Genomic DNA, 25,699 nt, shown 5'->3' on the forward strand with positions numbered 1-25,699 from the left:
TTTGGAAACTTTCAACTCCATACTTCAGCTGTCTTCACTGAAGTTTAAAAAGGCAGGGCTGGACAGTGAGAACGAGGATTAACAGCTCTATACCTTTTGCCCTAATATCCCCTGCAGATTTGTTGTCACTACTAGTATGCTTAATTTACTACCACAGTGCTCAAACAGAAAGAACAGGCAAGTTCAGCAAAATTGCATTTATTCATTCATTTATTTAAGTGTCAGAGAAACTTCAGACGAGTTCTGACAGCAGACACAAATCAGTTTTCAACCACCCGTTATTGCTACAGCTAAATTAGCCTCCTTATACAGACTCCAGACATTTAGATTTTTTGGCCGTTCACTGCGGTCTTTTTCTCTGCCTCTCTCTGTGATTCAAACACATGCAGGAGTAGGTTGTAATTATCTCACATAGTTGGAATGATTCATAATGTTTTAACGTCCAAATCAAAATGCCAAGCAGCAGTGTGCTGTTAGAATACATATCATCAGCGCAAACAAAACATCAGCTGTTTATTAGAGGGAACGATATGCATGCCCAAATCACTTGAGAAATAGCCTGGAGGATGCAACTGCCTGTCCTGTTCATTAATTCAGTATCTGCTGCAAAGATGCCATCATGTCTCTCCAAAATACTCCCCGATGTTTGCCTTTCTTTTCTCATGCCATTTTTGTTTGTTTCATGTCTTTATTCAGACAAAGTCATATCCCGTCTCTCCCTTCTCTCTTGTCTTTCTTTTTCTCTGTAATATTCCTCTTTTAAATCCTCCCTGCTCCTGCGAGTCCATCCTTTGGAGGAGATGTGATAGATGTCTACACAGTTTCCTGAGTATGCGTCCCTGTGTGTGGCTCGGTACACAGCCTCTCTGGCTATTGATGTGGCCTCGTCCACTGTCAGTCCCCATTGAACCCCTTGGTCTAAAATTGAGTAGGCGTAGGGTGATCCCGAGCCCACAGAGAAGAGCGTTCCCTGCAGGCGAGTGCCGTCACTGCACACATAGACCAGACTGGGTCCAGAGAGACTCACTTTCTTTGTTGCAGAAAACTGTTGACCAACAGCAGCTGAAGAAGAGCTCTGATTCTTTGTCTCAGCCAGAGACACCTTTTCCAGGCTGGCATCTATAGACTCTGCAGGATCAGTCATTTGACTCTTTGTTGTTTCTCTACGACTGCTGAGATCACATCCCTGGTCATGGCACGCATCTACCTCTCCTCCATCCCACCCACACAACGTGGCAGCCACACACAGCTCAGTTCCCTTAAACGGATGAAGCATGTGGGAGAGCAATTTGGCAGCTCCTCTTGTGGACAACCGTCGGCCGTGGCGGAGTTGATAGAGCCGCAGTTCGCGAGACAGAATCCGTTTCCAAAGGGCACAATCGGCTGACGTACCCGAAGTAGTACCCACCAAGTGACTGTGAATGGGCAGGATCTTCTGGGAGGCTGGGCACGCCACGAGCCCAGAGCAACTGGAACGAGTGTCTGCTGCAGCCAGCACGCCGCCCTGAAACATGAAAGCCAGGGTGGTGGTGCCGTGAGCCATGGGAAAAGGCAGCGGGACCGACTGAGAGGAGGCCAAGGGAAGGCTTGTGGGCCAGGACAGCGATGGTGAGATTGAGTCTTGAGATGAGAAGGCGCCAGAGCTTTGGACGGTGCTGATTTGCCCAAACTGTATCGGACTTTCATCCAGGTATTCTGCAACAGGTATGTAAAAATTAAACAGACTTGTACTGCTGCTAAAGGGCAAACCAGTCACATAGTTAAAGCCAGTCTTCTTTCCAAAAGGCACTGAAGAACATTCGGGGGTTATACTGTCCAGAAAGAAGTCCTGGAAATTGCACAGGTCCTGTAAAGCCATTGAGCAGGATAATTTCTCTTTCAAATAGCACTCTCGAATCAAGTTTAATAAAAAATATTTGTATCAGCTGTCCACAAAGGTTTGCATGTCATCAGGAGTTGTACACTGTCGGTTTTAGCAGCAGTCCGCCTTTATATAGAGCACAAGATCACGTTCATTTATGTGTGGTCAGCTAAAACAACCCATCAGCAACAGTTACCAAATCCTCATTCACTTGACTTTGAAGCATCCACAGTCACTAGCCCATGGGTAATTAATTTTGGCTGCTATGTCAGGTTGTTTTTTTCAGATCAGATTTCTTCAAAGTCCTGTGTGGGCGTAGGCCAAAGAGGACGCAGGGTGATGGCAAGGCCTTGGCTCGAGCACATCAAATTAAGTTAGACTCTGAGCTTTGATGCAGCACTCCTATGAAAAGTTCCCAAATAAAATCAGGCAGGAAATGAATCAAACAACATTTGTGTTACACAGCAGAGTCAATCCTGTCAAGCCTCTTACGTAGCGTAGCCCTTTAAAGGCAACATTCAAATTTCTGAACTGGAGACACCAGAATATCAGGTCATGCTGCATCAGTAAGGGTGTATACTCACACCTGACACCTACTTGCTTTCAACCAAGTGACTTCACCCAACGTGACTTGACACATTACTATTTCTGTTTGTCGAATAGATCAACCATGAACTCAAGGACTACGTGTTTGTTATTATGTTTTAATTAATCATAGATTTAAAAAAAAAAAAAACTCAAAATGAAGGTTTTAACCTCCATCTTTTGTGGATATTTCTTCACTGCTGCTATTATAATGGTAAGGAACTCTTAAACTTTACTGCTATCACAGTGATAATCCTGATATGAGCTGTTTGCCCGGACATTTTTCATAGGGGTGGCCAGATGGGGTAACTGATAACCTTGCACCAAACCACAAGCCATAACTAAATTGCAGAAATGCTATAATGCTGCTGAGGTACACATGCCAGTTGGAAACTGTGTTGATATGAGAGTTAGGGAATCATATACTTATATTCTTTGGATTGTTATTTTACAGTTAATATTACCAATTATCTGATGTGATGGTGCAGATAACATTTTGAGTTCCACAACAATCCTGTTTTAATGTGTTTTGTATCTATACATGATAGGTGGTTTATTGTTTTTCCAATAGACTGTCTTTTTCTGTAAAAAGAAAAATATACAGCTTTAATTTGAAGGAGTACATTGATTGTACAAAACATTTACTGGGAACAAGCCCTCTCAAGTTTTGGGAGGACTTGTGGGTACCAATAGAACCCATTTTTCTTGCACATATCTTGAAGTGAGAGTTTAAGGTACCTCTTTGAATATTGCCATGCCAGTTGTTGACTCACAGAAATGTTACCTTTACCTTTAGCTTTAACCACTCTCTTACACCTCTTTTCCCACCAAAATTAGAGTGTGTATGTGTTTTTTTTAAACACAGCAAAACCCAGTAAAATAGGCTATAGACTTCTTTGCCATTGCTAGTAGACCACAGCAGTGTACACAGCTCTGCAGCGGACAAGCATAACTGTTTTTATTTCTCTTCTGCTGTGTCACATTTGACAACAGGTTAGTACACAGTAGGACACAGCATGGAAGCCAATGAAAATGTTACTGTGGTTATTCTTTATCTTTTGCTTATTCATTCTCACTTCTAAACTTGGTGAAGACTATCTTGGAACAATGTCTAAATGCTGCCTGGGTGCAGATGGATGGCATTTTGTTGTGGCATGTCATTGCATCTCACTGGTAAAGGGGGCTAAAATGAGCGTGTCCACCCAGGTGTTGTATTTCCATCACTGCCAATTTAAGCCGGAGCTGATAAATACCTATGACCCAGGTGTGAATGCCTATTGTAACCTTTCCCATTACATTAAAAAGCCAGATGTTTGCAGGTGTTAATGGTTTTTCTGTGCTGTGGGAAAGAAGCTATAGTGTTGTTTTGCAGCTGTCAGCAGGTGGCAATTTTCAGGAAAAACAAGCTAAAAAAACACTTTATCCTGCCTGCTCAGCACCAAACAGCAGACAGACACAGTCAGCAATAGGGTTAGACCATATATTGATATTATATCCACATCATATCAGACTAGGTATTGTCTTAGATTTTGGGTATCGTAGTATTTTAAGTGTTGCCTTTTATGGTTTTAAAAGCTGCATTACAGTAAAGTGATGCCATTTTCTGAACTTTGCAAACTGCTCTAGCTGTTCTGTTATTTGCTTTTACCCACTTAGTCATTATTACTACATCACTGATAGTTATTTATCCTAAACCTTACTGTGTAAATATAATGTGAAAGAACCAACAGTCAACCCTACAATATTGTTACAATACTGACATCAAAGTATTTAGTCAAAAATATTGTGACGTGATTTTCCCCATAACACCCAGCCTTAGTTAAGACACTAACTGGTGAACATGGTTGAACATTGAGCTGCTTAAGAACCAGATATATCCCTTCACCTTAAACAGAGCTAACAGACTTGCATTTGCCAGATGGCCACAAACACAGCTCCAAATTAATGGTGATGTTGCCTCTGCTCTGCTGGATGTGTAAATAAGAAACTCTTTGCTAACAAGTTCACCAGAGTTTAAAAGGTGGTGATGAGCCCTGTTCAGGACTGTCTCATTCACTGTATGAGAGAACGCGGCGAAGTGATGACATGTCAGTGTTTTCTTCACAGCTTGTTTCCACTGCCTCGAGTGGCCAAAGGGAGCGTGTTCTAAAAAATATGTCCTCTGGCAACTTGTTACCTGCAGTTTGTCTGAGTGGAAAAAGACTGCATGATAGCCTGTTTGTATGTACATCACTTAATTGTTTTTACTCATCTCTCACTTCACCCAGGGACACTGTGTGTTACAAGCCATTTCAACCTCCTCATCCCAGACTGGTGAGAGCCCGCCTGACAATTTCATAGGGTTTGACTCAGCCCCTGACAAAGTGGCAGACGGCTCAGTGGTCCGTGTGCGGTATCATTGCTCCAAGCCATGTCGGCTCGCACTGGAGGTGGTGGTGTCCACATTAAGGAAGACAGATTTAGTGGTCTTGAGGAGGAAATGGATCAGCAGCACAACCCGAGTCTACAGGATCCACCAGGTGCCGCTCAGATTGCCTCCATCCATTTTATATCAACATGACTTTTTCAACAGGCACATTTTGGACGCCCAGAATGTGACGGTTCGTGCTTGGGTAGACCATCTTAATGATGGCAGGGAACCCAGGACATACCAGGGCTCCATGTTGAGGATTTATAAAACACTGCAGACAGAGCCACTCTCAGAGCGTCCAACTAAACCTCCCACTGAGTGCCCTTCATGGTCAGCTCATCTGAGGTGGCAGATGACCAGAAACAGAACTCATCATTGTCCACATGAGTCAGGTCAGATCCTCTATCTTTATTAACTTTTAATAATAACATGAAAATACTGTTTCAGTATGTAATCTTTTGCTGTTTTACTTGTGCATAGACGTAATTGATATGCTGAAGTTCCCCCTGGCAAGTCCTGGTGAGCACTTTGGAGTGGTCCGCAGGTTCCAGCCTTTTAGGAACAGAGCCCTGGAGAGCGCCCGTCTTCATGCTGTGACACAGCCCAGGTTGTACTTAAAATCCACCCAATAACTTCTCATTTAGTACAGTTTAGTTGAAGTTTATTCTGTATGAAGTTCAACTGCACAGCAGGAATATAATCTCCAGCAGGGTCTCCAAATGTTGCATTAAATAGCTCACAAAGCTAAAACACATATCATGAGCAAAACTAGAAAAGTGCACTCAGTAGAGTTCAGATCTCCGCCAAATGGCCACGTTCCAGCTGCCCGAGCCGATTGCGGTCACTCTTGTAATTCAAGCAGACGCGTTTCAGAAGATAAAATAAAATGATGACAGTACATGCATTTTTAATAAGTAAAACACAGCCACAAACGGACAGAACAAAAACAACAGAATTGTCCCTCCCAGTTCCCTAACAGTCAAAATGGCTGTGAGGATAACAAAAATGGTGATTTATTTATCTCCTATTATGCTTAACTTCAGTGGATCATAACATCAGGTATGGAATTTATCTTCGGATGCTCAGATTCAAAATAAGACTAAACCTTTCTGTGGATGTCAGTTTTCGAGCCATGACTAAAACAAAAATTGTGTCCTGCAACAGACCGTATGGCTTGTTGTTTTTAGCTGAGAAGATTTCAGTAAAACTTGCAGCCCCTACTGGCCGGTTAAGAGGAGTGAAGAGGCTGGAGCCAAGCTCGGCTGAAATTGGGTGAAAAGGGGGGTACACCTTGTAAAGGTGTCCAGACTGACACAAGTCTGACACACAGAGGCAGACACACCTACAGGCAATCTAAAGTCAGTCCTTGTGGGAGGACCCCAGAGTACCTGGAGAAAACCCACGCTGACACAGGGGAACATTCAGCAGTCAGCGATGATGTAAATCAGTCAATAAAACAGGTTTTTCTCCCATGGGCCTTTTTCATAACAGACATTTTGTCTTGTCATGGGAAATGCACAGGTGAAATTGCTAACATCAACAATGGCTTGCTTCCATTAAGTTTCCCAGTAAGGCCTAATTTATGTTCAATGTCAGATACACATACAGAGACAGACGGAGCCTTCTGTCCATACTCTGCATTCATTTCGTCTGTATTTGTGCACGTTTTCTGAGAGCTTACGAATACAGATGAAACTGAGCAGTGCCACAGGAAATTGTGGGGGCACTGTAGCATAGTTCAAGTGAGATATGACGGTAGAGGACAACGAAGAAATTTAAATAATGATGGAACAAAACGCTAATATGGTGAAAAGAATTCTCCGTCCGCATGTCATGATTTATTTAATGCCCCCACAGACCACTGCCTTCTACAATGCTGCCTCTGTAAAAATGTACTTTATTACAACCTCCTGCACCGTCGCCTCATTTGTGTGAAACTTTTGACTCTGCCCTTAAGTGCCATCTATCTGCTGTATTCATGCCATCAGAGAGGGCACATGGAAGTATGAGGGCAGTGACATTCACAACATCTGAAACGGACGCATCTGTTTTTGTACGTTAAGGGAGTATAAATGAGCCTTAAGCTGTTCCAGTAAGCCAGCACGGACAATACCAGGGCCTCCTCTAAGTGGACTGCAGTTGTCATTAATGTTATTGAATACACCTGTGCTTTTCCTACTGTGACATGTCAAAATGTCTGTTGTGAGAAAGGTCTGTTGTGATTCAACGCAACCATGAGAGGTATGTGTATCGTATATGTGCACACAAAATATTAGGGCTGGCGCCGAATTTTCCTAGTTGACCAATAGTCGTCATCTAGGGCCATTAGTCGACTAGCTGCCCGCATGTTTATGATATTAATTTAATGATTGAATTATATATTTTGGTGGTTTGAGTTGAAGGTGTGAGAAAGAATAGTATCAGTAACATTGTTAACACTATGCTACATTACAGAGAAATACAAAACTGTACTAATGAACCAGTGAGGATGAGTTTTCATATCACCTTGGGTTCGTCCTTCACCTTCTCAAAAGGATCCCACACTTTGGATTTCCTGCCCAACATGTTATTAACTAGCCTGTGGAATAACCGCAGGTACCAGCCCTGGAAATTAACGTGACACCTGTGTGACTGCTGAGGGTGGACACTTCCTGTGTCTGTCCTTTCAAATTAAATTCCCAAATGGTCCAGTCATATAGGTTTTGATTTATTTTGACAAGGTGCAGCTCCTCAAAGAGTTTCAGGTTTTTTGTTGTTGTTGCCTTTTCTGCGACTAAGCGACCAGTTAAATCTTGCCGACTAATGACCTTTCTGGTCGACTAACATTTGGTTGACTATTAGGGGGCAGCCCTACAAAATATTAGGCTGATTGGTCCAGTAGTTTGTGAGATTTGCTGCAGACATACAGATAAACACACTCACTCACACACACACACACACAACCAAACGCATGATTCCCTTTAGGCTTTATACCTGCCTGAGATAATAAGCAGTCAACGCCATGGCTGAGCATTTCCACCTTGGAACTGCAGTCTCAAAAACACAGCTTCTGTCAGCCTGGGTATTACCCAGGAACCGATCCTGTCAACCTCCAAAACAAGGGGTCCGATGGAAGGAGAAGCCAGGTGTTGCTACATATTGGTATTAAGTTTTATTTTCACATCTATTTATCAGAGCTGGCGATCGGGGACAAGGTTTATCTAACATTAGCAGCCCATTATTAGCTGTTTGATAATGTAGTCAGGCCAAAGGCTCATGTTATCTATTACTGTTACATTTTTAACATTGTAGAGAGCGATGAGCAGAGTCGAAGGTGAGCAGTTGTGCTGAAGCTGCAGGCGAGCGGATGGTGGAAAATGGAGATAGAGGTGGGGACCAATCTGCATATTCATAGATCCACGCATACAAAATGCAGCGAAGGTGGAGAGTTACATCTAAAGCATTTTAAGGCATAAAGGGTTTTTTTTTCCATGGGGAAAAAACTTTTACATATGTTACTCTGAAGAACAGAGATGAATCTGCAGGGTTTTAATCAGTGACAGAGGAGCAGTTTTAAGAATATATTTATCTATATCTTTAGATGTTAAATACTATACATGTGTACAATAAAACCAAATAAATCAGCACATATGGCCTCAGATGTACAGTATAATGTCAGTAGTTTGTGTTGATATCAGCAGATTGACAGGCCACAGGTCACTGATTGTTTCCTTTTCAGTGCTGTCAGCTGTTATAACACACTCTACTTTTAGTTTTACTTCACTGTCATTACAAATGACTTAACAAGCATCATGAAGCCTCTTCAGCAGAGCATATGAGCTTTTTATTTACGGTCGATGAAGGACAGCGAGGTCAGTCATTTCTAACAGATAGCGAGGCGTTTTAAACTCAACCTTGCGCTTCAGTAGTCGAAGAAATGATTTGTCAAATCATGTGTTGCTTGGTTTTCAGCGTCACCTTATCTGTGTGGATCTACCTGCTGAAATGGTGTCACGAGAAGCTCTGTGGGATCATCCATCATGTCGATAGGAAAAATACATACGACTCGGTTCTGATGCAGCTTACAGACACAGGTGGGTCACAGCAGCTCGTGGGTACACCTGATACCAGTTTAGGGGATTAGACTGTGGTATCATGAGATGATTGTGAGTGATGGTGTGTGTTTTGTGAGACTGCGGAACAGACTGTGTTATGTATTAATAAAGAGCTCTGGATCTCCTGTGGTGAAATATATGACTGTCATATATGCCTGTCATATCTCCCGTGTAGGGGACGTCATAATTCAGGCACGTGCGACAACAGGAAAAGATGAAGCTTTCCGAGTCAGTGCGGCATTGCCCCAGTGGAAATGGATTAGATTAGACTGCTACATACAGGACTCAAAGGTATAAAACCTCAGTGTGTGTCTCCTCTGGGTGGTGGGATAAGAAATAGAAATTAAAGTACAGCTCGGGGCAACATCTTATAGCCTTCCTTTCTCTTCTGTTTGGTTTGGTGCCCTTGCTCTGCGGTGTTTGATTTCCTTTTGGAACAGCTGTAAGATCCTGAGAGATGGTTCCTTTCCAGCTGGGAAACTCCAGGCGATTGCAGTGTGTACTGCAATTTGGAGCCGTTCACAGCTGAGTAGGTTATTTTTTCTGTTTCTGTGTGTTGTGAGCTCATGTATTATCGTGTCTGACTTTCAGGTGCTGCTGGATGTAACATGGGATGAACACACTCACAGACATCAATATAAGTAAGACCAGTTACTGATTTAAAGATGCTTAATGTCAGTTTGATTTAATCGTTGTGAAATAAACAACTCTTGCACTTATAAAGCACCTGTTTGTCCAGTTACTGCAGTAGAACAGGACTAGCTCAAACCTTGGTATTTCACTCGGATGGGTGTGGTTTTGCGGGATGTAGAAGTGCATGCTTCGGTGAGCTCTGTAATCATCTCAGCCCCGTGCTCTGAGTGCATGTTAATATTTACTTGCATAGATGTAGATTTTGGGGGGACGCAGGGGACTTGTCCAAGGCTTCATGCCTGACACGTCTAGGGAACCAATCCTGTCAACTTGAGCAATGAAGGGTATAGGAGGAGAAGCCAGACATGGGCGTAGATTGTTTTGTGGGTGGGGAGAGAGGGGAGAGAGGGGACACAGGGGACACGTCTCCCTCAATATTTAGAGTGAATGCATTTGTCCCCCTCCAAAAGACTTTTATTTTAGAAACATTAAAGACATCTACTCCATAAATTAATGCAGAAAAGGCAAAAAAAAAATGGTACATTAAATTCACCACCATGCAGGAAATTCAGTATTAACTTAAAATTAAGTTGGACTGAGTGGCAAAGTTAGGCTAGTTTTATTTCTAAAGCTTGTAAAATCAGGCAAACTAGACTGAATAATACACACTTCAAGTATGAAGGCATATGGAGTAAACTATTCATGTTTTCCTGTAATTTGTATATTTGGTCTCACACCCTGCATACATGAAAACTGAAAGCCTGTTTGGGCATCTATTGGTGTAAGATACTACATTGATATAAATATAAAGACCCCCATCTGAGTAGATAAAAATAAACATTTTAGCACTATTTCGTTGTATATATTTTCCAGGATAAAGTTGTGACGGTTGACTGTGGAGATTTTTTTTCAGTAGTCAGGTAAAAGTCGGTTTTGCTCGCTTATCCACAAAGTGACAATACGACACAATGTGTGCCGATGTGCATCCAACACCCAATGCTTTGTTATCCCTTCTCAACCACAGGCAGCTCTTATGCACTATTTGTATGTTTTCCTAAGGCAAGTTACACACCCAAATTTGAACATATCCCATGTAATCATGAGCCAGTAAATCGTGCATAACCCACATATTTTGGAAGTCTGTGATCATGGGACCAAGTGATTGAGTCATTTTAAGGTATGTCGTCCTAAACCTAACCTCTGTACGTTCATTTATAGGGTGCCAATTTGTGGGCTATCACACGAACCGCTGTATGAGGACACATTGTTAACCAACATGGAACGGGTTGCGATTCTGTTCTCGCTCCTAATTTTGCACCATTTGGAGCATTTCGACCAAAAATAAATCGGTCTAGAACCTGCAAAAGTTGGCTCCCGGCTGGAACCCAAATATAGCAGGTTTTTCTTAACTTGATGTGCAAATGGTATTAACATAGGTGGGCATACTGTTTACCTTCATTGTGCATTGTGCAACGCCCTTCGTTGATGATGGATCCTTGATTACAATGGTTCCACTCAAAACTGGTGAAAACACGGGCTGGTTTACTAAATAGCACTAAATTTCCAAGAACCCTGAACAGAACCGGTTCAAGAGCCACAGCTAATTTGGTGCAAAAGGGGTATAAGTGACGCAGGACCATAAACTGTATACGTAAAAAGTTGGACAACATGACAGAACGTGAAGCCAAAACATCTCAATCAACCCCTGGTTGCTGGCTGCATGAATCTCACCCCCTCTGTGTTAGCAGAAGGAACATGGGCAAAACTAAAAAACCAAATTACACGTCAAATAAATTTTTCCCAGAGATTGTTTCAGTCATTTTAGATTGTTCTTATCACCCTGGCCTACGCTCAGGTGTTGAATGTTTCTGATAATATTTACAATTGTGTGCAGCAATCGATATGCTTGCGATCAATGGTGCTGCTCGGTAGCAGACATGGCCACAGCAAAGATGTGTAAAGCTAACAGTGAGGACCGGCACTTTCAGGAGCAGTGGAAAGTTAAACACTTTCAAAGAAGGATGTTGCGTTTGTCTTATTTGCACAGGATTTTTTTTTGAAAGGCAGCTGGCCCTGGGTATTTTCACATTATCTGTCAGGCCCCCATTCAAAAAAGTTCGGACACCCCTGGATTATATTATTCTTGTAGGCCACCCATGGGGTTGCAGCGATATACTTATTTCAAGGTATACCGTGATATAAAAGTTGAAGGTTATCATACCGTGTACATTTGCTTATCTACGATATTGAGAAAAAAAAAAAAGCAACTGGACCAAGATTCTCCTCTTAAGTTCAGTTAAATTAAAATTCCATTAAATTCTGTAATACCATGAAACTGCAAACTTTTCTGAGACCATGATCATTCTGTGAAATTCTTACACTGCTGCAACCCTAGCTACCAAAAGCAATAATTTATATAATAAAAAAATTGATTTGTGGCTTCCATGTGACGACACAATATTGCCACAAAAAAAAAAGTCCCCCATCCCTTGAACTGCAGAGTCTGGCTGCAAATGACATCACCAATACGAGATGGCAGCGGCCTTATCCAGGATATTTTGGCTTCATTTCTGTACAGTTGGAGTAAGTGGACACGCGTTGTCCATCTTTACATACAGTCTATGCCCAGGCAGACGTTGCGCTAGGCTTTTTCGTCACTGGTCATTTTGACCGACAGCGCCATAAAAATCCGGTCATAATCTATTTTTACCGGTCATTTTAATTTTCATTTTTAAATGATAATAAAGATAATCAAAGACATTTAGTTTTCATTCGTTCGTTTTTAATAAATCCAACAAGCAAGTTATAAAGTGTGCAATAATAAGGACATGAACGAAAAGATGAACAGACATCCACACACTCGTGCCATTAGGCTTTGGCCTGGACACACCGGACGGCACTAATGCGTCACTTGCGCATCCGGTGTGTCCAGGGCATTACGTAGTTTTGCCTGTAGGCTCGGTGACACAAAATTAAAATTGTAATTAAGTGATTATGGTATTGAGAAATGTGTTCGGTTATGCACTGTTGTGTTATTTTAAATTATAAATACGGTATTTTCTCCTCAAGGTTCCTCAGTGCATGCTGTTGTTATTTTATTTTGAAAATTGGCTGGATTCTCTCGTCTTTTCTGTGTCCGACTTCCTGTTTGGTATGATCTGCTCGATTCAACTTGACAGAAGCGCTCGTGGCTCCCGTGAAAAATAGACCAGACGCCAAACTGAAGCGCTGCCTCCGCAGGCGCTCCGCTCTGCTCAGCAGCCTGTGTGGACAGTCAGATAGGTTAACATGGGCGCTGACTGAAAACTGCCTCCGCTGCTGGGCGCTGTGCTTCGGTTCCGCGTCCGGTGTGTCCAGGGCGTTATGTCAACAACGCTACATGAAGCAGATGAATGACTTTTTCTCTGCAGTGTGAAAACAGCAGCCACTTAAACCACTGACTGTGCACTCCGCCGCCAAATGGACAGGGGTAGTAATTGCAACCAGTCAAAATGACCGACGGCCTTCAGATTTTCCGGTCATTGTTGTAAAAAAAACGGTCAATGACCGAGAATATCCTGTTAACGCGACCCCTGTGCCCAGGACTTAAGGGAAATAGCAGGCGTTTAGGGAGTCCCACAATAGAACAGGGAGGACTGCTATGTGAATAACAATCATGACAACTGGTTTGAGTGGTGTTCAATATCTTACAGATTTCAAAACAGTATCCATTATAATGACACTGATGGATACTTTGTGATCGGTGGAAGCAAGTACATGCCAGGCATCCGTGGGTATTTTGGATCTGTCAAATACTACCGTTTTGGAACAACAAAGGTAAAGTGCCCATTTCCCAATCATTAAGTCACTGATATGATGTTTAATAATTACTGTGCTAAAATATGCTGTTATCCATGTCACAGGTAAAAAATCAACTTCGCCCCGCGTCAACACTGCAGGCGCTGGATAAGACTCATCAGGACTGTCAGGAAATGAAAGCACTCACAAGAGCCTTTCTCCAAGATGTAACTAAGAGTCACCTCCTTTCACCAGTCAACACAGGTGAAATATTATGTTGACAAATCCTTTAAAGCAGCCATTCTACAGGGATCATCCTTATATAGATCTCATATACAGGGTGTCAATACAACAACTGCACACCTATTAAGTGTGGGAAGACTTCTGTGGACAGGTTGCTGTATATTTTTTTTCCAGGTGTCTGTACACCTCACTTCATAAGACTGTGGGGTCAGTCCGAAGAGGAAATCTGCACACAAACATGGATCTGGGAAAAACAACCTAGATACAGCACTCTTTTTCAGTTCTTGCGGACAAAAGAAGAGGAAATCAGAACAGGTGTCATAGATCGTTTGACCACAAAAGTCATATGTAACTCATTATTCACAATACTGACAATTTTCTGTATCATTTATTGTAGGATCTCTGGCCATGAAGGACCTCAGGAATGCTCTGTTTAAGCAGGCAGTTGATACCATGCTCTCTGTAGATCAGACACAACAGAAAATCACATTCAAATCAACAGCACTACTCCCTGTGGCCTCCTGCTTTGGAAATCACAAAGCGTCTCTCTTGTTGGCTGCTATCCACCTCTCTGGCTTGGGGCACTCAGTCGATCAACAACAGGTAGAGTCGCTGCCTTCCTTGTGCCTTAATTGCTACTTTATCACATGTAACATCACTTCGGTAATGATGACTGATAATATTGACTCCTGTGTTCTTCAGGGCCATGTCTATAGTTTGATTGGTACAGTGGGCGATAACCGTTTCGCCCTGATGCATGCTGGGTACAAGCACACACAAGGAATTGATGGGTTTCCAAAGGACTTGGACATGGCTTACAGCTATTACTCCAACGCTGGGGTACAGACCAACACTGATAGTTACAGAATACATGAAAATGAGGTAAACATCTGACATTAATATTATATAATGCTAGCATTGCTGGCAATATGGGTCTGTCGGACAGTCCTCTACTTTGGTCTGGACTGAAATGTCTCAACAACTATCTTGGTGGCAAATGTAGCTGGACCAGTGGAATATATACACTGTTCAGTTATTTATAGCAGCACACTGTCAGAGCACAGGGCGTTCTCTGGGCACAGATGGAGCAGCAGAACAGCAAGCATATTGAAAATGAAACTTTACTTTTCATTCTGCTTGGTCTAAAAGTTTGCATTCACTCACAGTAGTCACTCCTCTCATCCATTCATCTGATCTGATCAATCAGATCAATTATCCACCTCAGAAGTCACTGCTGCTGAGGGGGAAAAAAAGAACTCATGGAGTGCTCCGCCTGCACTGCATTCACGACAGATAAAAACCTCCAAATTTAGAGATGGAGCACAGGATTACACAAAGGGACACACAGGCAGTTAAAGGGGTGCTGTATAAGTATACATTAAGTCAAAGTAAGTACAAGAGAACAAAATGAGAAAAATAAGTAAACGAGAAACCGTCTTTTAAAGATTATACAATACGCAACTTACAACGAATGTGCCCCTTCCCCTCTTCCTCCCCCTCAACTTCCAGCGCCCTTACACAGACGACAACCATTTAAAATTAATTTTGATCCTAACAATACATTGAAAAAATGAAGGGATTGCATCTTACACGTTTATGGCGCTATCGCGGTGACAATATCTGTCTACAGACAGACATATAAACACCTTGCAAAATACTCAGAACAGGTTCTGTGGTAGCTCCTGTTAATAAAGGTGTCACCAGGACCACATTTTACAATGATGACACACACAGACTCACAGGGTGAAAACATCACCAGCCATTGTGACATTGTGGTGACTGATAAACATAAAAATCAATACATAACAGGGGTCATCGATTATGAAAATATGTCGATTTGTAAAACATGCGTCGGTGCGTCACAATTAAGTAGGCTACACCTGATACAAGCATGGATTCCTCCAGATAACAGGCTGCAGCTGAAAACTTCGCCTACAAAGTGAAAATGTCGTCTCGCAGGTGTGCAACTGCAGCACACAGACACCCAAAGTAAAGCCATCCCAGAGCGCTATGTCAAGACAAAAGCAGAAAGCTCTGTCCTGTTTACTTTTTGTCCCGACCCAAGCCTGACATATCAGGATTATCAACACACGGAACATGAATCTGTTAGTAGAAGTCATTAGACTTTATGCACTGCTGCTAATGATACCGCATGTATCATCTAACGTTGTTATTAGGCTGTTATATTTTCTGCTTACTTTAACGAGCATGCATGAGTGAGATAACGGCTTAAACTAACATTACAGACTGTTGTTACAGTCTGTGATTTCTGTTACGGTCTGTAAATAGTTTCATTTATTTCCCACGCCGATGTAAAAATACATTTGCCAGTGATGAAATAAATACATGTCATGAGCATTTTAAGTTTCAAGTCAAGTACTTAAGAAAAAATACTGATTCTCCACTTCAAGGAAAGGACTGCTGTGATCTACAGTGATTGAATTAATGTATGTGTTACAGCAATTTATGGTCCAGTACTTTCTGATCAGGTGTCTGACACATAGGTCCAATTATTATTATTACTACTACTATTATTAATAGTCATAATATCATCATTACACAACAGTGTTAGACAGTGTGATACAAGTTTTTCTTGTTATTTAAGTGATATATTAATCAAGTAATAAAAAAGAATCTTTAGAATAATCTTTAAGTTTGTCATTAGATTGGTTGACTAATCAAAAAATAACGTTAGATTCATCAATAAAATGGTTAGGTGCGCCCTAATTTCACGATAACATCAAAGCGGAATCCACATGTTGAAAATATATGAACAAATGTACAGTATGTGTAAGGATAATAAGTAAATCCATAAGTCTTTCAAACACAACCACTTGCACATAGACACTCAAATGCAAGTGATACACATGCGCACAAACAGTGCACTTGTGTAAAAAATACATGACAGCAATGTTAAACAGGGATTGTCTCCAAAATATGATTAATAGTGCATCTGCTGATGGAGCCCAGGAGAATAGATGGGTCTTAAATCTTAATTTAAAAATGTGAATGCGTTAGCTGTCCTGATGAATAGAAGGAGAGCAAACCAAAGATAAGGCACCTGCTATGAGAAACTTCAGACTGATTTCCTGTTTATTCCTGGGATATTTAAATAAGATGCATCAAACAAATAGAGGTTCATAGAAGACAACAGAGAGGCTTTACTGTCTGCTCCAGCTTGAATAGGCAGCCAATGCAGCGAGAAAACAATTGCAGTGAAGTCTAAATAGGAAAATTCTATCTGCTGTTTTCTGACCAACTTAAAAACTGTCTGAGTGGAAGACAGCACAATAATCCATCCAGATTTAATCTTAATTAAAGGCCCTGAAACGTTTTTTGAATCAGCCTCGTATTATAAGAGATAGGGTCCTACATGAGCACAAAGTAGTCTCCCAAAGTTTAGAATGGTTTTATTTATTTCAATTGAAAGATATCAGTCTATGCTGTTTTTCCTGAGCTCTTCTGACTGGTCTGAAGTGGGCAGAGCTCTGTTAAAAAAAAAAGTGATGTCATGTACTTCTGAGCCCTGGTCAGGATATAGCAGGCATTTGAATTTTGGGGTTGTTTGCTTATGTTGCCAGTGCTGTCAATCAAATCTGATTGAATGACACCCTCACAGTCCTGATTAGTTTCTCAGTATTGAACTATATATCAATAATACTAAACTCGAGCTTTAATTGTTGTATATTGACCCAGTTTTCAAGGGAATTAATTAAATTATATTTTCAGAAATTAAAGGAACAGTGTGTAAGATTTAGTGGGATTTAGTGGCATCTGGTGGGAACTGCACATTGCAACCAGCTGATAACTTAAGGTACAGGCCCCAGTTGCACAAAACACCTTAAGTTTTCTACTCAAGTATGACACTTAAGGCTTAATTTTTAATTAGCTAAGGGACTTGCACAATTGCAAAGAATCACTTAAAAGGTTTCCTTAGTTAAGGCAAAGTGGTAACTCATTTACTGCGTTGAAAGAGATTTCAGAGTGGTAAAAGTTTCCATGGAGATTGTTTGTTTGCTTGGACTCAAGTTTGTGATGCCTGTTATCATCTCAGATATTGGCTTTTTGTTAGATAGTGAAAAAATGGCAGACAAAAAAAAAGACCAGAAAACTGGAATACTGGTCAGAGGAGGAAAAGATTAAACTTCTGGAGGAATACAATCACAGAAAGCACAAACTACAAAGCAAATTTGATTCCAAATACCAGAAAACAAAAATGATTGTAGGAAGAAACTGCAACAAAAATTAATTCAGTCAAATCTAAAGTGCAACCATTTCTTCTGGTTGCAGAACATACAGAGGATATGTTAGTTTTTTCATTCATCACCATAAACTCGGCCATGTTGCAGTTAAGATAGAGTCAGAGGTACCTCAAGTTTTTTTGTTTGTTTGTTTTTTACCTTGCCCTGGTTGCTAAGATCTCAGAGCAATGATCTAGGGATTCTTTAAGTATAAGACCAAGACACGGAGAAAACCATAAAAACTTCAGTGAACATTTTAGGGAAACCTTAAGTTGAAGACTTGAGGGTGTTTTGTGCAACCAATAATATATATTTTGAGGAAACCTTAACAAGGAATTAAATTTTTTTTTAACTGAACGTGTTTTGTGCAAACAGTCCCAGATGCTAAGATTTTTACTGGGAGCCGAATTAGGAGGCCTTTTCTCCAAAACACACAGACCCGGTAATTTAAACGGGTAAAAACACTGAATGAAGCAGGTTCACGTTTTAAAAAATAAGTGTTTTTCCGACGCTCTTGTCGCAGAGGGGCAAAAACGCAAATGGCTCCATCTAGAGCCACTGTTTGGTTTGTCCGTTCTGGCCTACTGTAGAAACATGGCATCATGGTGAGCTCCACGAACTAGGATCTGCTCCCCATGTAGATAAAAATGGCTCATTCGAAGGTAATGAAAACATTATATTTTATTTTCAGGTGATTACACACTAAAGAAAACATACTTATATTCCATTTCTGCCAATACATCCCCCTAAATCCTACACACTGGCCCTTTAATCCATGCAAATGCACCACTTGTATTAGAACTACTTACTACTGCTGCTTTTATAAATACTACTCTAACAGATTACTATATGGATTTATCTCTTAAAGCAGCGCACACTTGAACAGATCTATCTAAACAATCCAGAGGACCTACAGAGCCTCACACATGAGACAAGTGACCTCTTTCAGTATCTGAAATACCAAGCAGAGAGAGGAGACATAGATTCTCAGGTGTGTTTGGGTTACTTTAATATTTCCGTTATGATTGGCAGACACAGTCCATGCTCAGAGCAAGCCAATAAAAACTCTCTTATTATGCTTAGAAACGCCTGGGGACATTGCTTTACTGGGGACATCACGGAGTCTCAAAAGACATAGCAAGTGCGGTGAAGTGGTTTGAAAGAAGCGCTATGCAGATGAAGGATCCTTCAGCGATGTATGACTACTCCATCCTACTAATGAAGGTTCTGTAAGATTATAAAGACTCACCCTATTTTATGATTAAATTGGACAATGGATATTTTGTGTGTCTGTGTTGTGACAGTTATTGATTCACTGATTGATGCTGATTCCTCCAGGGCCACGGAGTGAAAAGAAACTACACCCGAGGTTTTAAGCTGCTGAAGAAAGCTGCAGAGATGGTACGTGTGTACTCGTGGTAATCAATCTGTGTTTACAGTATGTGCCTTCACTATACCTCTGTCTGTTTCCCTGCTTCAGGGCTCAATTAACGCCCTGAATGCTTTAGGCTGGTACCATGGGATGATACTGAACGACCACATCAATGCAGTGAAATACTTTGAGAAAGCAGCGCTAAATGGGAGTGAGGATGGCATGTATAACCTGGGGATTTATCATCTCACTGGGATGAACCCACACCACCCGTGGAGGAATGAGGTTCAAGTCACACACCTTGTCAAAAGTCATACTCAACAAAAATTTAAAACACATCACTTTTGTTCTTGCTCCCGTTTTTTAGAATTTGGGTTAAAAATCTAACACCAAACCAAGTGTTGCATCAGCTGTTCAGGTGGCTGGTCTCAGATGATCTTGCAAGTGAAGTTGCTGGATGTCGAGGTCCTGAGCTGGTGTGGTTACCTATGGGTTTATTTTTTTGTGAGGGCATTTGGATGTACTGCCAAATTCAAGGAAGCAACTTTGGAGATGTCTTATGGTCGTGAAATGAACATTCAATTCATGGGCATCAGCTCTGGTGGTCAGTCCTGCAGTCAGCATGCCAGTGGTGTGCTCCCTGAAAACCTGGGACATCTGTGACATAGTGTTGTGTGATAAAACTGCACATTTTAGAGTGGCCTTTAACTGTGACCATCCCAAAGCACGGCTGTGTAGTGATGATGCTGTTTAATCAGCATTTGATAATGGCGCACCTGTCAGGTGGATGGATTATTTACGCTCACTAACACAGATTTTAACATATTAAAGACCAAAGTTTGAGAGTAATGTATCCATTAAGTGCATAAAAAAGTCTTTAACTTAGGCCTGTGAAAAATGGGAGCAAAAACAGAAGTGTTCAAATTTTTGTTCAGTGTAGTTTCATCATTGATCTGTTGCGATCAATAAGCTGATATACTGTATTTTCTGTATGATCCACAGACGGCTGCGTTCCAGCTGTTTTTGAATGCGTCTGTGCTTGGTCATATCTCTGCATCGGTGGAGGCTGCTTGGTACCTTTCGACAGGAAGCCTGGAAGGGGTGTCTCAGGATGTGGAAAGGGCTGTGATGTAAGAGGCTTTCATTAGCTTGGTGAAGAAAGCTTTGTTATGGGCTGTTGCACTGTAGCCTGCAGCTCAGTGGCATCTAATTTCAATGACAGTGGCTAATTCAAGGTCAGAACCTCGTATTTGCATATCTAAAAATAAGAGTCACTGTCACTGCATTATTGTCTGGCACAGAGAGACTCGTTGTTCCTCTGGTATCTTATGAATTTAAAGAAGCTCCTGCTGCAGCTGTAGAGACAGGTTTTTTTTTTTTTGTTTTTTTTTAGAATGACCTCAACAAATCAGGAACTATTTTTAGATCATGTTAAAATATTTTCCGTTTATGTGGAGAAAATGATATTCCATAATTCATCACCCATGCTTTACCCTCTGTGCAGAATGCTAAAAAAGGTCTGCGAACAGAACGGACACCTTGGATTTATGGTCAGAGACGCTCTCCAGGCCTACCTCCAGGGCTCTTGGTAGGGACATTAATTTCAATTACTTTGCAATTGTCCTCATTTAATCATTTTCTCTGGTCCTCACCATTTGTCTCTGCTTCTTCACATTTGTTTTATTGTGTTGCAAACAGGCAGGGAGCGTTTGTGAAGTATGTTTTGGCAGCTGAAACCGGTCTGGGTTTGGCCCAGAGCAATGTGGCGCACCTGTGTGAGGTAGGAGGCTGTTACTCTGGCTTTTAACCCTTTGCGTCCGTCAAGACAGCTATATAACAGCACAAATCTGAAATCGATGCCTCATAATTGGAGTTTTGGAGGTAGCTGATGAACAAATTGCACATAATTCCACTCACGTACTAAAATGAGAAAACCAAGCCGCAGGGAAATTGTCAGTGGTTGATAACATAACCTTCATCATTGCTCTGCCCTCTCTCACCCCGCACTCACTCTCCCAAATGTAGGAGCTGAATCTCGGCGATGATTGTCAGTGGAGATATAATAACTACTCTATATTAAACTATGATCCCCATCCATCCGGTGAGTTCCTCTCATTTCATTTTTCTTTAACCTCTCCCTCCTTCTGTCAATCTGGTCAATAAACACCAAGTATTTATCTTCTTTTATAGCTCTGCTGAAAATGGGAGACCACTACCTCCGATCCTCCGGCAGGCGAGAAGACTCATTATCCCTGCTTGGTCAGGCCATATCGATGTATGGCAGAGCAGCCCGAGCAGGCAGCCCTCAGGTGACAGATTTACTTGAGCTGTAATCTCATCACCCTATGATAAACTTAATTAAACTTTCACGGGCTCAGGCCCACCGCAATAAAAACAACAAACAGCATTATACAGTGTTGTTGTTTTTATTTGAAAAATTTCTCTGTGAATAACCCATCAGCTCCTGTACTGATCTTTTTTCACCCAAACTCACAGGGAATGTACAACTTGGTCGTTTTGGTGCTACAGGGATACGTTCTGCCACTGAGAGTCCGCGGCTGGTTTGATGTGTCACATTATGATGAGCGGGACATCGTGGTGGAGAAGATCTTAATAAGGTGAATAAATAATAAATAAGCAAATAAATTCATGAGCTGCCACAGCAATGAATAATGACCATGAATCTAATTTAGGTGATCTAAGGCTGTTTATAATACAGCACCTGAGAGTGATGACATTTGTGAGATAATGTGCTTCTACAGTTACTTTAACTTATTCGCTTTCTTGCCAAGAGTGAAGAGAAGATCGGTAAGATGCACTTGTGTATGTACGGCAGTCATAGAGGCGGCAGCTCTTTAGCTTAGCTTAGCACAAACAGGTGGAACAGGCTGCTGGTTTTGTCGTCTGTTTTTCATATCACTTGTTAATTATCGAGCGATACTGGGAATCCACGTCACAAGTGACACATAAGCAAGACGTGAGCAGTGCATAAGCATACTGTCGTCCAAGCCACATTGAGAGGTTGTGTCGCCTCCTAACACTGGATGCTTCATGGCCGTGCCACTTGGCATGTGGGCTGTCTGCTACCGTATTTCAAACTGGATGGCGGCTAGTTTGGAAACTTTCTCTTATTTTACAAAAATAGTTCACTGAAATTTGTTTCTGAAAACATCAGTGGCCAGAAATAAGCCATGCAGTTGCTGACTCTATCTTAATTTTAGATTGAAAATTGTTAGTTTAGAAGTTTTTTTCCTTGTTTCCAAAGGTGGCAAGTTACGCTGGATGCCCCTTATTAGCATAAAGTAGCCTAAATTCAACTTTAAACAAATCAGGAGCAGACATCCTGTCTTTTAAAATGCAACTTGGTGCTACTAGAATGCATTGCACGGCTGCTGACATAGACAATGAATGGGAGGTGTGGAGATTATAGATACTGTGGACACATACCATGACTCTGTCTTCTGTAAACATGTCAGCCGTCTGTCAGCAGCAGCTCGTGGGGAGCTGAGGAGACAGCGCTAACCTGTCTTCACCACACTGATTGATGGCAGAAATTTACTGAACCAAAACAGTTTTCATGTCGGCTCCATGGGGAGACATCAACAGTGTTCTTATGTATTGACTCATTGATTTTATTCCCCGCCCACTGTAGCGAGTGAAGGTAATCTGCCTGTAGTGAAACAGGCTAGCTCACACACAGACTGGGAGCTTTGACCATTTAATATAGATAGAGTTTTAATAAGTTCATAACAAATATACAGTGGGATATTTGTATGACTGAAACAGCTGTCTATGCAGATTACACGTCACCAAATGTGACAACAATAGATTTAAAGCATAAAAACACGAGAGAATCAGTGTTGTTTGATAGATTTAAATAAAATGGAAGCATATCTGTGCCATGAGACGTCGAAAAAAACTATTTTAGAAAGCTTTTGTTGCGGACTGGCCATTAGAGGTACTAGTAAGTGGAATTTGTTACCTGTTTTCCCGTGTGACCAGTCTTTATGCTAAGCTAAGCTACAGTACCTGGAAGCTTTATATTTACCGTACAGACATGAAAGTGGTGTCAATCTTCTACCTCTTTGCAAGAAAGTATTTCCCAGAAGGTCAAAATTCTTGAGGGCAAAGTCAATGTTAGCTGTTGTTATTGCTAAACACATCTGTGTTAGACTCCTACCCCTGCTCGTGCACTTCCTGCTATTACTCACTGACATCATTTCAGCCATGTGCTCTATTATTGCTGTTTTTCTTCTAAGAGAAATATGAGGGCTCAATATCATTGTTATTGTGTGTAATACAGTTTCCATTGTTTATCTCCAAAGATGTGTGGAGACTGAGGAAGGAGAAGCATTGACGCCCTGTTCTTTAGCTCTGCTCAGAGTCCAGATGGGAAAAGCCTTGAGGAGAATGACTCAGAATGGTGCACAGCTCCTCTTGGTAGGCATAAGGCAATCAGTTCATACTGTGTGTAGTAAGAGAAAAACACACCACAAGCTGCACTCCTACACTTTATCATCGTCCTTTGATAATCTGATCTACCTTTAATTATTGAATATGGGAAAATGCTAATTGGACCTTCGTCATGAATAAGACATTAAAGACAATATAGAGTGCTATTTTGGGGGAGAAAATGTGATAATTTATTTAAACCACTTTTCTCATTTCTCTATAGGCATACGCATCTTTTCTTTCTGTCATTGTCATTATTGTCACAGTGCCACTGCAGAGCTGTCTTGGTAAGTAATTGTTTCCTTCCCAGCTGCACCTACTTGCACCTATGTGCCACAAGATGGTGCAATTTCCCCACATATTAGTTTGCTGCCTCGTGCTCTGCTTTGCACATCAAAAGATCATCTGTGTTAGTTTGCCATGATCCTCACCTCTTTTCATCCCCCTCATCTGCAAATAAACACAGAACAAAGGCAGCGAGTGTTTGCACTGAGAGCAAGGGAATCATCCAACAGCCAAGATGGCGTCAACTTGAACAGAGAGCAAGACGGCACCACAGGAGGAACCTACGGAGCAGCGGGGAATCTATGGCTTACCATCCTGAATGGTGAACAGCGGCTACAGCAGACCTGTGATTGGGCTGTGACTCTGACGGGCGTGTGCCTGTGTGCTTTCTGGACCACACTCCTCTATCATCTCTTATGACATACAATACCCAGCACAGTGATCCAATAGCCACAGCAAAAGCCCCAGACACTACATATTGTAAGAGCATACATTTAGAGGATGAGTTACAGCACTATTCATGTGACACATTTGTGTTCTGGAGACATGTGACTCATTTTAAGTTATAACACAGGAAGGAGAGAAGTGCTGATGAGCGTGCTGCTTTATCAGAGTGGTGATAGTGTTTCCTCAGTAACCATATGTCAACTGTTTTGTTTGCGGAAAATAAAATACTTATCATGCAGTTTATTTAATTAATGCTGAGTCTGACCTGTAGTTTATATTGTCTCTGGAATGTGGCGCCAAGAAAGCAGAGTGAAGCTTCTGTTATGCAACATGTAGTAAAACATATTTCAACACTGACTTGCTTTGGATTATTCAGTCAATTCTTTCATTATGAAATTGATTCATTTCTGTCACAGCACTGTGAAAACAGACAGATGCATTTCAAGGTCTAGTGTGTAGAATTCTGGGGGATTTAGTGGCATCTAGCGATGATAATTGCAGATTGCAACCAGCTGAAACTTTTCCTAGTTAGAAATCCTTCAGTGTTCATCGTTTAGGAGGTTTATCCACAGAGGGCTCTTCCTCCCATAAACAAACAGACCAGAGGTCTCATTTATAAACATTGCATACTCACAAATCAAGGCCTGAAAGAGGCATACGCCACTTCCCACGCAAAAGTTGTGATCTATAAAAACAGACTTGATGGGGCAAAATTTGACCCATGTTTAAGAACATTTTGGAGACAGGAAACTGGCGAAGCAGGTGTTAAGGTGGAGCCCTGATTGTAGAAATTGTTGAGTATTTTTTGGCGTACGCCATTTTTGGCTTTTGTGCGTACTGTACGTACATTTTTAGTAAAGATCCTATGCTTTTTTTGAGACCCCAGGTGATTTAAACCAGTATGAACACTAAATAAAGCAGCAGTTTCATTTTACAAATCAGTGTTTCTTCACCTTGTTCGACGGCCTGCATGTCCAGCACCTGCAAATGTGTGCTCAGCTATTTTCTCTGATAACTTAATATATCCATCCATCCATTCATTTTCATCCACTTATCAGGGGCCGCATCCCGGGGGCAGCAGGCCAAGCAAAGCACCCCAGACATCCCTCTCCCCAGCAACGCTTTCCAGCTCCTCCTGGGGGACCCCCAGGCGTTCCCAGGCCAGATGAGATATGTAATCCCTCCCCTGGGTCTGCCCAGGAGCCTCCTACTATTGGGACGTGCCCAGTGGTAGGGCATGACTTAAAGTATGCTCACCTTTTTTCTGATCCATACATTTGGGGATATACTGTACTGTTC

At 41.6% G+C, this 25,699-nt stretch overlaps 3 protein-coding genes across 8 annotated transcripts in view; 1 reads left to right on the top strand and 2 right to left on the bottom strand.

Annotated features, from left to right (window-relative positions):
* Positions 1–25,699, bottom strand: part of LOC125896394 (cadherin-24) — an 80,527-nt gene that overhangs the window by 40,311 nt on the left and 14,517 nt on the right. The window lies entirely within an intron of this gene.
* On the bottom strand, positions 158–1,858 carry LOC125895363 (proteasome subunit beta type-11-like). The gene has a single exon (XM_049587119.1). It carries the CDS (start codon positions 1,856–1,858, stop codon positions 689–691), a length of 1,170 nt encoding a protein of 389 aa, XP_049443076.1. The 3' UTR covers positions 158–688.
* On the top strand, positions 2,520–24,862 carry LOC125896395 (protein sel-1 homolog 3-like). Of its 5 annotated transcripts, none has more exons than XM_049588929.1 (24): positions 2,520–2,660; positions 4,714–5,248; positions 5,337–5,463; positions 8,808–8,929; positions 9,126–9,241; positions 9,542–9,591; positions 13,276–13,399; positions 13,486–13,624; positions 13,778–13,918; positions 14,001–14,206; positions 14,306–14,485; positions 18,713–18,835; positions 18,928–19,068; positions 19,183–19,245; positions 19,325–19,501; positions 20,219–20,346; positions 20,721–20,804; positions 20,915–20,996; positions 21,242–21,317; positions 21,407–21,525; positions 21,713–21,834; positions 23,542–23,656; positions 23,892–23,955; positions 24,135–24,862. In XM_049588929.1, exons 1-24 carry the CDS (start codon positions 2,604–2,606, stop codon positions 24,371–24,373), a joined length of 3,330 nt encoding a protein of 1,109 aa, XP_049444886.1. In that variant the 5' UTR covers positions 2,520–2,603; the 3' UTR covers positions 24,374–24,862. The 5 variants fall into 5 exon arrangements, 4 of the variants coding, with proteins under 4 accessions (XP_049444886.1, XP_049444887.1, XP_049444888.1 ...); XM_049588930.1 differs by having other exon boundaries at positions 18,716–18,835; XM_049588931.1 differs by having other exon boundaries at positions 9,159–9,241.

Source organism: Epinephelus fuscoguttatus, linkage group LG10 (assembly GCF_011397635.1).
Source record: "Epinephelus fuscoguttatus linkage group LG10, E.fuscoguttatus.final_Chr_v1".
Lineage (NCBI taxonomy): Eukaryota > Metazoa > Chordata > Actinopteri > Perciformes > Serranidae > Epinephelus > Epinephelus fuscoguttatus.